The 13122-nt window shown below is 33.9% G+C and overlaps 1 protein-coding gene across 1 annotated transcript; it reads right to left on the reverse strand.

Moving 5' to 3' along the window:
* Positions 1 to 243: 243 nt before the first annotated feature.
* LOC110707498 (dynein light chain 1, cytoplasmic-like) lies at positions 244 to 12919 on the reverse strand. Its single transcript, XM_021885510.1, has 3 exons — positions 12491 to 12919; positions 12217 to 12322; positions 244 to 668 (listed from the first exon to the last, which is right to left on the reverse strand). Exons 1-3 carry the CDS (start codon positions 12641 to 12643, stop codon positions 586 to 588), a joined length of 342 nt encoding a protein of 113 aa, XP_021741202.1. The 5' UTR covers positions 12644 to 12919; the 3' UTR covers positions 244 to 585.
* Positions 12920 to 13122: the final 203 nt, after the last annotated feature.

Raw genomic sequence — 13122 nt, forward strand, 5'->3', positions numbered from 1 at the left:
ACGAGTTTTAAGGTAAAGTTGCCCCTACTCTGCTTTGCCCCATTTCCCACCTCCGTCTTTTCCCCCCTTCTGCAGACAAGGAAATAGGATGTCAAGTTAGTTACCAGTCGTGGATATGGCACACTGCTCCTAAATTGGTGTCACAATCTAATCATTTATCAAGTTTAAGATTTCAAAAGCAATTGAGGCCATCAAAGATGCAAGTCATGCAACAATGCAATAATCAAACAGAATTTATGTTCATTGTTGAAATCGCTGACTTGCTAATGGAGCCACGATAGACCTCTGCATTTAATCAATATTCAAGAATCTGGAAATACAATAAAGCATCAAGCTCAACAACTATCCAGCGAGAAATAGCTAACAATTAAAAATTAGTCCGGTTTTTCAAATCCTAGTTAAGAATAAACAAAGGCATGATTCAGGGAGTAAAATGTACAAGCATAAGGATGTTTTCCTAAGACACTTCATGCTAGGGTTTCAATGGTAATACATAAAGGAGATCGTCAACATATATAACACAGCGCCATGGTGTCACAGATCTTCATCTAATAGCATCACCCTCAAAAGAAATCCTTGGCGTCATCAACCAGATTTGAATAGCAATACAGCCTTCTGATCCAAATAGAAGTAAATAAAATGGTTCGTCTCATGAGTAACATATGAACCTGTTTCAAAAGTAAAAGACAGAAAAATTAAAAAACTGATATAGAAGATAAACATAAAAAATTTTACAGCAAAATCCCATGTTCCCAAACAATATCACTATGCTAGTTGGTACATGCCAATCATCACCAGATTTAAAGAGAGCTCTCCCACTCTAAACTTAATGAGAATAGTTTGCAGATATCACAAAATAACATCATAATATAGTAATATTCATCAAACTGATTTGCACAAACAAAAGAGCAATACATCTTGATGAATTTTGTAGAATAACCACAACTACTGTTCATTGAAGGATTTCTCCTAAATTTTAACAAGACAGAGGTTCCAGGACACCCCAAGAAATTGAGATTAAAATTCACGTTTCTGACCTAGTGAGGATTATCAGAGGCTGTAAACTAGGGTCAGTTCTACAGCCGGAAATGTTACTGCAAGTCCTTAAGGCTTATAGATATTCAACAACATACTCCCCACCCCCCCGGAAACCCAACTCTAATCCCCAACAGAGGAGTAAAATAAATGTAAATAAATAAAAAACAGCAGTAATTCAACAAGTATCATTGTTTTGGCTATGTTTTCTTCATCGTATTCCCATTGTACCAAATAAATTTAAACCAGACTAGACAAAATTCAGACATTAAATAAAAAACAAACCAGAATTTCAAAATTTCAGACCAGGACACCTTAATAAAGTGAAGAGAATCAAGCCTTTGAACTAAAACAAAAACAAGGTGAGAGAGCCACAAAAGTCACCAAATGGCCAGATTTTGACCTATTGATATGTCTATTCTTCATTCGGCATTTGAACCTACTCATGAGGCTCAAAAAATGGAAGCAAGATGTTCCTTAAGTAATATATTAGAAACACTTTGTGCTAGAGGAATTTGCATACTTTTGCTGCCTTCCTATTGTAACAATACTCACACTTCTCATTAAAATGGACGATACTCCCTAAAAGTTGCATATTAAGATGTTGAGATCATTAAAAGGAAGCAACAAAGACCGTAAGATATAGATTCCATCCGCTATCTTGTATCGTCAATAGCCCTTTCAGCCAATTACAGAGCATATATTTTGACCATTCACAGCACCACAAAACATAAAATTGCATATTAAGATGTTGAGATCAATAAAAGTAACAAAGTCCCTAAGATATAGATTATATCCGCTATCTTGTATCGTCGAAAGCCCTTTCAGCCAATTACAGAGCATATATTTTGACACTTCACAGCACCAGAAAACATTTATCTTCCCATCCAAAAAGAAAAGAGAAAATAAGAGAAAAAGAAACTGATACAAGGGGGAGAAAAGTTTAATTTAAGCAGAAAGCTCACAAAAGTACGAAGTAGGTCAAAGTATGAGTTGTAGAAAAGTCTTCTAGATTGCAATTTTTCTTTGTGATTATGCGATCTGATATTGTTGTTGATGGTTATTTTCCTTTTGCAGCCACCACAATACAGTTCAAGAGCTGAAATGATAAATTTGCAGCTGAGTAATGCAAGACAGCAAGAGATAGCTTTTCATCATCCCACCGTCACACCAGTTGTCAGGATATGCTTTGTCTCGATTCAAAGCATAGTTTCCTAATTCCATTCTATCTAGAATACCAATGAGATAATATATAGCCAAATGCCAATTTTACATTATAAGGAGTGTACACATACACCAAGCATGATTGCCTTTATAACTGGCCAAATGAAACAAAAATGATTTCAAGAAAGTATATATCTATAAATTGAAAGTTAGAAATTAAAATTGTTTAATAATAGCAGAGTGTATACTCTGCAACACTGATAACTAAAGCATGTTAAAACTAGTATGATGACTTGACAATAAAAATTTGACTTGTAATCTGTGTAGGCTACCAAAAAACTGTAGCACAATGCTTCTCAATGTCCCTAAGCACCTCATTTGATTCTGTCAATGACTCTAGATGGTATGTTGTGCCACAATTCTGTCTAGAAGTCAGAAAGACACAAAAGCAATTTCATGTTTTTATCCTCAATATCGTCATGCAAGCATCTATAAACATATATCTTTCAAGTCTATATGACCTTACTTTTCATAGAAGAAAACTAGAGATGCAATTGGCAAGAAGATAATATGGAGTCAGATATCACCATTCTGGTACAGTCAATTTAATTCTTGGCTTCAGATTAATAGTCTATTACAGTGATGATGAGAAAATAAGCAAAGTTCTCAATGACTGAACTACTATCCAAATAAGATATTGAAACATTTTCCATCCCAGTCATACATATGTCCATTTCTATAGCCCCCATGAGTCAATCTTAGTTTTAAAAAGCGCAAGGCACACCAAGGCGCAAATGTTCCTTGCAGCCTAGGTGCGAGGCGCAAAGCGAAGGCGTGCGCCTTTTGTATGCAAGGCGCATGTATTTATATATTTATTTCAAATTATTTTTTACTTTGATAGTACTTAATACCAATTCAAAAGATTCATAATATATTAAGTAATGATATATTATTTCCTCAAAAAAAAAAGTAATGATATATTAAAAGCTAAGGTAGTCTGAATTTGAAAAAATGTCCATCATTCTTCAATTTATAACTTAAATCTTAGTTATTTTCCTTCAGGCGCAAAAGCGCACCTTACCAAAGGCACTTTGAGGCGCACGAGGCGCGCGCCTTCCGTAGGTGACTGAGCCTCACCTAGCTAAAGCCCATTTCCGGAGTGAGGCGTGCTTTTTAAAACCAAGGAGTCAATGACTAAAAACTTTACATATTTAACCAAAAGAACATCTAAATTAATTCCATTTTAATTAATAACATGGCAAGAGCTAAGAACTAGGTAGGATGCGTCAATTAACCAGGCTATAAATACCAAAACTTGGGTCAAAGATTGTCATTGATCAGACTTGCTAATTTCAGGGATGTCATAGATATCATTAAACCTAAAGTTACTAAGAGATAAACCAAATAATGTATCCAGGACTGATACTAGGTTGGAATGAAGATTTGTAGTAACACAGCTCACCACATGTCCCACAGAATACCAGAAGCCAACAATGCCCATTTCAAATACCACTATATTAAGCCAGCCACTTTAGTCCAACATGGGTAGACATACTAAATCACAGCCATATGAGTCATATGAGTGTTATAATCTTTAATACTGTTGTTTATTCTTCCAACACAAATGGCCAAAGAATAGTTTGCTAAAATTAAACCTTGGCCCCTAACCGTGCACCTTAAACCACAAAAAACAAAAAAAAAAAAAAAAAAAAAAAAGGAGGGGAAAATCCCGATCTAATGTTCGAAACTTAACCCGGCATAATTGAACTCAAAAACACTAACACTTTGATTGGATAGAAAGAAATGGAAGGAAAAGAAGAGAAGTGAAAGGGAGGGGGACAAATTCTCTTGTTTGGGTAAAGGATTAGGGGAAGGAAGGGGAAGGAGAGGGAGGGATCCATTTTCCCTCTCTCTTTAATATGCTTAATCCCTCAAATATTGAAGACATTTGGAAGGAAAATGGAGCTCACCTCCCCTTCCCTTCCTCCTTTTTCCCTTCCCTTCCTTCATTGCTATCCAAACAAAGCGTAAATCATGGTTTAGAGAAATCGTACACCTATGAACTTAGCATTCCAGAAAGCAAATTGAAGAAAGTTCAATAAATGTCTCCACAACAGATTAATTGTTTAATATCATGCCCCCATCTTATATTGTGCACTCCTAATTACCAAGAATATCCAACTGATAGTCTAATTGGTGTGGCACAAAATTGGTAGACAGGAGAAAAGGCAGTTCAGAAAGCCAGTCTACTGCACACTACAATAAACGATTAAATTTCACCAGAGTAGTATTCAGGTAAATAATGGATTTATCTAACTGGAAAAAAGGAAGGGGATTGTGTGTGGTGGGGGGGAGGGGGGGGGGGGGGGGAGGAACAAGCCATCATTGTTGGAAATTGAAGGTGACCAACACCTCATGATCTATGTTTTCAGATTATGAGCAAGGCTGGAATACAGCATACACAATTCTGAAGATCCAATGCAGCCATTTCCAAGGATTCTCAATGTACCTTATAAGTTAAAGCGTGATGCAAGTGAGACAACGATTTTAAAATGTTAGGGTTTTGAGTGCATAGTGGAAACAAAGATGTAAATATCAAGAAGAATTATATGGTAATAAATGAGACAACTCAAACTAGAGAAGTGATCAAGGACACACAATTTATGTGGAAAAAATCCTCAAATTAAGGCCAAAAACTCACGGACGACAAGCAATCGAAAATCAACTATATGAAAATTGGAGAGAACAAGAACCCTAAAATATCAGATTAAGTACACTAATAACTCTAACTGTTATAAATATAACCTTATGCAGGTGAAGTAAAAAGAAAGAATAGTGGACTAGTAAAATACTTGGATTGTATACGTGGCTAAAATGAAGGAAGAACCATTGTATGAGTTTGATTTCTTGTGTGCATGACCATAGTGTGTCTGTATAAATATAGTATCACTTAAGCATTCTTACAGCTATAATATTGAAGAAATCTCAGGAGTCATTGCTTCTGAATTTAAGTAACCTCTAGAAAGTTCTAGCTTGCTTGGTACAAGCTTGTAGATAATTTTAGAGAGCTAGAGTGATAGCTTTTAAGATTACATAAATACATACACTGCACAAGACATTAGGCTTACAAAATTTGGGCAATACCCAACAGTCTAAACCTTGGACAAAATTTTATGTGTACTCGTCAAATGAAACCTCAAAATATTTGCAACTTTTTTCATAATTTTATGAGCACCATTGAAGACTTTAAGTACTCCACCCGAGTAAAAATAATTGCAAGTTTTAAAATCAAGAGTGCCGAAAGAGATGATGGTCTGCTTCAAATCAAAAACATGTTAGATAAAGTCCTGATTTTAACATCCTGTGTTTTGATCCGAACTAAAATAATGTCATGAACTTTGCAACATGACTCGTTGCCCATTGAATAAATCTATATTTTACAGACACATAATCAATAAGCAATCCTTCTGAGAATAAATATGGAAAATCATATTTTATGTCACCATCATCAGTTTCTGGAGTTCTCTTACATTTCTTCTCGTTTTTTCTTCAAACAATTGGGAACAAGATGCATTTGTGCCCATGCCTGTTACAATATTGGCATAAATTTTGATCGATTCCATTAGATATGAACCAATTTTTGGGCAGTTCTTTTATTGTTTGATCTCCCTACAACATTTAATCCTTCACCTTAATAATTGGAATGACCTTTAAGGTCCTTTTGAGAGTTATATAAACAAAGAATCATTGCTACCATAAAGCATAATTTCCTTCAAATGTTTATAGGAGACAATAAGGAGCCAATTAATAACTTGGCTTTATCCTCATCATCATCTAAGTTTTCAAGGTATATAATAATAATTGAATTCATTGAGATGTTTTGGAAAAAATACCTTTGGCTATTTGAATTGAATAAAGCCTTTCCTTAAGAAGAAATTTGTAAGTGCATACTTTTAGTTTTAGTCATGTAGGGACACCCATAACTAAGTGATGTGTGTATATCCTCACATAAAACCTATAACCTCCTTAGGTAAACATATTTTGTTCATAGAAAGTGCTTACTCATCCAACACTTCTCATTGCTCATTAATCATCATAGTTCATGACTTTCTCCTTGCCACCAAGTGCTTGGTTTGAGAACCACCTTCATTTGGACTCTATCTAAATTGATCTTGCATCAAACTTATCAAACTCAAACTTTACCAACAAAAATGTCTTTAATTATGTAAACACTCTAACCATCCTTAGCTCGAACCCCACTTGTTAGGGTTGTAAATGTGTGGCAGAAACAAAAGATGTAAAGATTGAAAAGAATTAATTGCGAATAATTCAATTAATGAGGCAAGAAAAGTAATTAAAAAAAAAAAAACACAAAATTTTATGTGGATGAATTCCTCATGTGAGTGCAAAAAATCCACGCACAACAAGCACATGTGAATCCATTACATGAAAAATAAGAGAGTAAATTATCCGTAAATTATTATGGGTGATAAAACAATAATAACTCTCACTATTACAAGAGTATATAGAATAACATGATTATGTGCGGTAGAGAAACTTGAACAAAAACTCAAAGGATCACTATGGTAGATTACTCCCAAATGATACCTAATATCGTATATTTTAATTTGAAGTATGATGATGATTGATGGATAAAGTGTGTAGAAAAAGATACACACATGCTCTTTACTTTGCGGCATAACTCTAGATTTCTCATAAGCATACACTATTAGTCTCATAATCATACAACCTTTGTAGTAACTTCCATAATTTAGAATTATCCAACAACATTAAAATAATTAATTAGTCTTAATGGAATTTAAACCACACTGTCCTAACAATGGTGTGGCCAAAATTTTATAGGCTTGTGTAGGTTTAATTAACTAAAGTGTATGTTTTCTATAAATCAAGCAAGATTATTGGTTGCACCTAATTTCTCAAATATTATCTACAAGTTTTTATTACGCAAGCTTCTTGATCTTTCTAGAGACTACTTGCATTGGAAGCAACTAGAAGCAGCAGCTCCTGGGAATTCTAGAACATTAATTCTACAAGAATGATGAAAGAAATTTCAACAATTTTCTAGCTAATTTTTTCTGCACCATCTACAACTTTAGATTTTGGTGTTTGACTTTCAGTCACAAGCATGCACAAAAGAACCCATACTTATACTACATGTCACCCTACATATTAGCCCGCCCTCTTTGTGTAGTTTTCACCTAATTTACTCGTCCACTATCCTTTCTTTATACTTATCCTAGGTGAGTTTAATGATGAGAGTTGTTAATATATTACTCACTTTAGTATTTTAGTGTTTTTATACTCTCCTAATTTACCACTATATGTAGATTTTTTCCATGATAAATTGTTTGTCTTTCTTGATTAACTCTCTTACCTCATTTATCCCCAATTTATTCTAATTAGTCTCTATCTTGTTGCTTCTACTACACATTCACAACCATAATGTTGTATCATTAAAGAAGTCTTTGATGAAGAATCTCAAGAATGTCATGTATGATGGATTCATCATTCAACTGCGTTACATACTCATCAAAAGAGTTCAAGTGTCTTTTCTTACACCTAAATATGGTGTGTGTAGGGGGAGGGGGGGTGGGGGGGGGGGTTGCACCCTTAAGTTTCATACGAAGAATACATAAGCAATTTGTCTCGAGGTATATATTACTAAGACAGTGTGACTAAGTGCACAAAAGGAATTATCTTTCCCAAAGGTTGCTAGATAATTCTAACATGGTAACAAAAAATAGGAAAGCTACCAAGAATGGTGTATGCTCATGAGACTTCCTTAATGATGCAACAACTTAAAGAGCATGTGTAGATTTGTTTACACATCTCATCCACGTTATACACAACAACATATATGAGAGATGTTGGGCATCGTTTGAGAATCATACACACCCCTCCATTGTTTATACTACACACAATCTCCCTTTCCACTTGTCTTGGTGATTGTAGTATTCATCCCTAATAATTTAGAGTTCTTGTAATCTCTTAATTATCAAACAATGGACGTACATGGTTTGTCGTCCTTCAATTTTTTGCCTTTTAACAAAGAATACCTCCCACATAAAATAGTGCTATTCTTGACCACTTTTCTTCTCGCAGTTATTTCCAATTAATTATCTCATTCTCTACATATGTGCCTTGGCTACACACTCACAAACTAAACAAAGAATATCAATCGATCAATTAATCAATTAAAGCCTTAATCCCATAAGTGGGGTCAACTAAACAAAGAATATAATGAAGAAAAAATAGTATTGCTCTTTAAAAGAAATTTAAACCTCAAAGTTTTTTATTTGGAATTTTACATAGTGGCTATTAGTGTTAGCATTTTACATTAGGTGGAACTTATTTTTACCACAATATACAATGACCTCCTAGTTTGCTGAACTTCATCGAAGGGAAAAAAAAAGGTGGAACGATTTTATGGCTCATTGTTTAACCTTAATGAATGCAATTACTAGCCCAGACTTTAGTAACACCACACCACCACCTAGCCACCAAAACCACCACTGTTTAGCAGACACCACCACCACCTAAGCCATCAAAACCACCCCATTTTTTACTCAACCACCGTTCAGCCACCATCACCATTGTCTAGCTTACACTACCCCCTTTGCACCACCCTCAAAAACCACCTCCACCCCCTTAAACCAAGCCCAACACCCGGATAAACCAACCCCTTTCACTCAAAAGTAATCAAAACACTGTGAATGACAATAGGATCAAGGGCATAATGATGTTTTTAATGGCAGAGATTTGCCCTAAAAATCTAAAACCGATGTTCACGATCTTCCTATGATGAATAACTCTTGATAAACTTTGATTTAGAAAGAGAGAAATGATGGTGGGCGCTTAAGAGGTCATCCAATAGACTTGCCAAATGATGATGTCTTCATCAACAACGGTTTTAACTAAGTAGAGAGAAGAATGGGGTGGTGGCTTGAGGGACGATAAAGAGCTTTTGTTAAGGGTAGGAATCTTTTTAATCATTAAAGTTAGATAGAGGCATGAATAGCCATTAAATGACAATTAATGCACTAAGTAGAGTTAAGAAAACTAGGAGGTCACTATATATTATAGGGAAAAAAAAAATCACTAAACAAAAATTAAGGGGCACCTTGTGGAATTTCCCTCTTTTTTCTTTTCAAAGGCTATTAGAAGTTAAAAGACATCACTTCATTAGGGAGGAACCAAGGAAAAGATCCCAATGAGATTTTTAGACAAATGAAATATCGACTACCTTAGCAGATGTAGATTCTGCAAAGATGAGAGTAAGTTATTCACCGCCTTGTTTTTTGTTCTTTCTTTATAACAATTAACTTCTCCCTTGTTTCAAACTTTAGCTCCAAAAGACAAGTTGAATGCCATTTAAAAAAAGAGGATGGAAAAAGTTATAATATCTCATGTGAGAACTGCCCATGTATAGGATGATAAGCAGTCACATTTCTGAAAATAATACTGGTATATGCACATTTTTTCTTCTCATATCCACAATCCATATCTGTTGGGAATTCATTAAATTTACCTAATTTGAACATGATCCTTGACCAAAATTCATCAATGATTGCATGTTTCAGGTTAATGATATGAATAAGCCTCTCACAGATCAACTAAACTAGGGAACAAAATTGCTTAAGCTACCAATTTGAGGAGAATAAACTCATGAACACGCATTTCACAAGATTACATGTCCTTATGAAAACTCAATTTACTCTACTAACAATAAATCGTTACAACCTAAGTCCCCTTTTATATAGGCAATATAAATTCTAGAATAATCTAACAAAGAATCCTTATTACCATAAAAAATAACCTGGTAACTAGACTTAGACTCCTAGCAATGATAAAATGTGTATATATATATATATATGTATATATATATATATGTATATATATATATATGTATATATATATATATAGGGGAGGGATCCGGTGAGAATAGGTTCATATGTGAGAATTCATACTTATATGAGAACTGATTTTAAATTTAGAACATGTGGGTAAAAGTTTAGAACATACGAGTAAAAATTTAGAACATGTGTCTGAAATTAAAATTTAGAACATCTGATTAATAATTTAGAACATCTGAGTAATATGTTTAGAACATTTGATTTAAGAATTAGAACAAGTGATTAAAAATTTATAAAATCTACTTTATGAAATTTTAAACATATGAGTAAAATTTAGAACATCTGTTTAAGATTATGAACATGTGAATAAAAATTTAGAACAAACTGATATAGAATATAGAAAGTGTGAGTAAAAAATTTAAAACATACGAATAAAAAAATAGAACATACACTTTAAAATTTGGAACATATAATTAAAAATCTTAGAACACACATTTTAAAATTTAGAACATATAAGTTAAAATTTTGGAACAAGTTATTTAAAATTTATGATATTAAACTTAACTAATATATGGTTTAGAACATGTGAGTACTAAATTTGAACATTTGATTTAATTTAGAACACCTAAGGAAAAGTTTAGAGCATCAGATTTAAAATTTAGAACATACGAGTAAAAATTTAGAACATAAAGAGTGTTCTCACATAAGAAAAATTCTCAGATAAGAAAATTTCTCACGAGAGCCTCCCCCTATATATATATATATATATATATATTCCTACACGTAAAATTAAATCCTTAAGGGACTAGTATAATCGTGTAGGACTCCTTATAAAACATTAGAAACATATGTCTGATCCTAATTGGACTAAGATTAAGCCTACAAGCTTTCTTGCACGTCAAGCGTCCTTTACCATCCAATTACCCTCGTACCAAAATAGCCAATATCCAACTTAAAATAAGAACATACAGATATCTTAATGATAATCCTCACATTATTTTATTTAATACGCAGCTTCAAGTCAGGTTTTTGCTTTAGGTCTTTCTATTGTTTTCCATTTGGTCAATTATTCAGAATCTTAAACTTCATAAAGCTGTTTAGTCAGTTTCTATTATAATTATAGACAGATAGAGAACAGCGCCATACTAGACCTTCAGGTGAAACTGTCTAAGATCCCAAGAGCCATAAAGATTGAAGGACTGGAATAGGTCAACAAATAAAGCACAGTAACTTGTATACTGTCAATTTTTACGCCAAGAGGATAGAAAACACAATCACAGTCTTCTTTTAGACAACTAAACAAGAGAAAACACAATCAAAGCCTTCTTAAAGAAAACTAAACAAGGCAGTATTCTGACCGCATATAGTAATCTAATCACCTTCATACATTTTGAGAACATCCGTATCTAATACTCATATTGATTTCACATAATTTATGCTATAAATAGAATGTGGAATTTTTCATGAAATGTCTCTCCACTCAGGCCTAGAGTAACAGGAGGGTGATAATATGCTAAATACTGGAGGAAACAAAATACACTCCGTATGTTAATGCGTCAAGTTTGTCTACCAATGTAATTCAAAATTGTTTAATTCCATCCTTTCAAGCAGTACGGTACTTCCAACAGTGATAAAACCTTAACTTTTGTAAGTGAATTAGGAATGCCCAATCAAAGTTCCATATTTAAAGAAGAGTAGACACATAATGTTCAATGAAACATTTGATGACGCAATTTCATAAGGTTGCTAAATAAGGATTAAAATGTACCACAATTTGAGATGCCAGTTTACAAGTCAACCATCATCTATTATGCCCAAGCACCCCTACCCAGCCCCTCTAATCGTTGCTCTAGTGACAACACACCAAACAGCATCATGTAACCAACCTCTAACCAGGTAATGCGAGTAAACAATTGTCAATTACCACCACTCAACCACTAGTCCAGATTAACAACATTTGATTTAGTTGAAAAATCAAAACTAGTAAGGACATACTATACTCTCATCTATAATGAGAATATCGTTACAACGTCTCCTACAATCAAAATCCAACCCTAAACCCAGACAATCATATTAAAAGCTTGCAATCATATTAAAAAAAGAAAATAATAAAATAAAATAAGGCTAAGAAAGAGAAATTTACCAAAATTGCGACCAACAATGCAGTGCCAAGTAGGTCCATGTTTCTTATCAAACTCCTTCTTAATACTCTCCGCTACATCTTTCTCAACATTAACCTTCTCAAATGCCTACAAATCAAAATCACAACAAACAAAAATCCCACAGAACTCAAAATTACCAACTTAAAATCATCAATACCTAAACCAACAAAACAAAACAAATCAACACAAAATTTGCTCATCCAAAGATCGGAAGAGACATTATACAAATTCCAACAGAGGAGAGTGAGATAGTACAGCAATTGCAATGTCGAGAGCTTCTTTCTGCATGTCATCAGCCATATCCGCGTTTTTAATAATGATCCGCTTACCAGCCCCCATCAATGGCGGTTTCCGATCTTCGGCTGCAGGTTTCCCAGTTTCTATTGGTGGTTTAATTTCCTCACTCATTTATCTTTTTCGAAAGTGAAAATTTGAATTAAATTGTAGAATGAATTGTGATTGTGAATTGTTTGAATGTTGATGGTTGTTGATGAAGAAGGTTGTTTGTTGTTTTGTTGGTTGTAGAGTGATTTTCAAGGTTGGGAAAATGTGAAGTAGAAGAGAAGAGGGAGGGAGAAAATACAGTCAGTCCCTCTTCTTCTTTCTCCAGTTTTGAGCGTAGTCAGTGGTGTGATTGGACTCTGACTAGAAATTTACTTCGGTTTTTGCCCTTTTTCTACTGGAAATGTTTTTCTGTTTCCTCTATTTTTGAGTGGATTTATTTTAGGGAAAACTAGCTTAGATCAAGTTTAGCCCCAAGTCTTAACACTTGAATGTGACATCATATTTGGTGATCCCCATGAAAAATGATGTCATCAAATTCTTGTTAAGACTCACTAAGACTTACAAAAATTTATCACTTTAGCCCTAAAACTTAAATATTTGAC

The sequence above is a fragment of the Chenopodium quinoa genome, unplaced genomic scaffold (assembly GCF_001683475.1).
Source record: "Chenopodium quinoa cultivar QQ74 unplaced genomic scaffold, ASM168347v1, whole genome shotgun sequence".
Classification (NCBI taxonomy): domain Eukaryota; kingdom Viridiplantae; phylum Streptophyta; class Magnoliopsida; order Caryophyllales; family Amaranthaceae; genus Chenopodium; species Chenopodium quinoa.

What these genes read in the sequence shown, in the direction of transcription:
- LOC110707498 (XM_021885510.1), bottom strand. Translation starts at nt 12,643, where the DNA reads ATGAGTGAGGAAATTAAACCACCAATAGAAACTGGGAAACCTGCAGCC. An exon ending in CTCTCGACATTGCAATTGCT is followed by an intron (nt 12,323 to 12,490) that starts GTACTATCTCAC and finishes TTTGATTTGTAG; the next exon opens with GCATTTGAGAAGGTTAATGT. An exon ending in CATTGTTGGTCGCAATTTTG is followed by an intron (nt 669 to 12,216) that starts GTAAATTTCTCT and finishes CTTTTGAAACAG; the next exon opens with GTTCATATGTTACTCATGAG.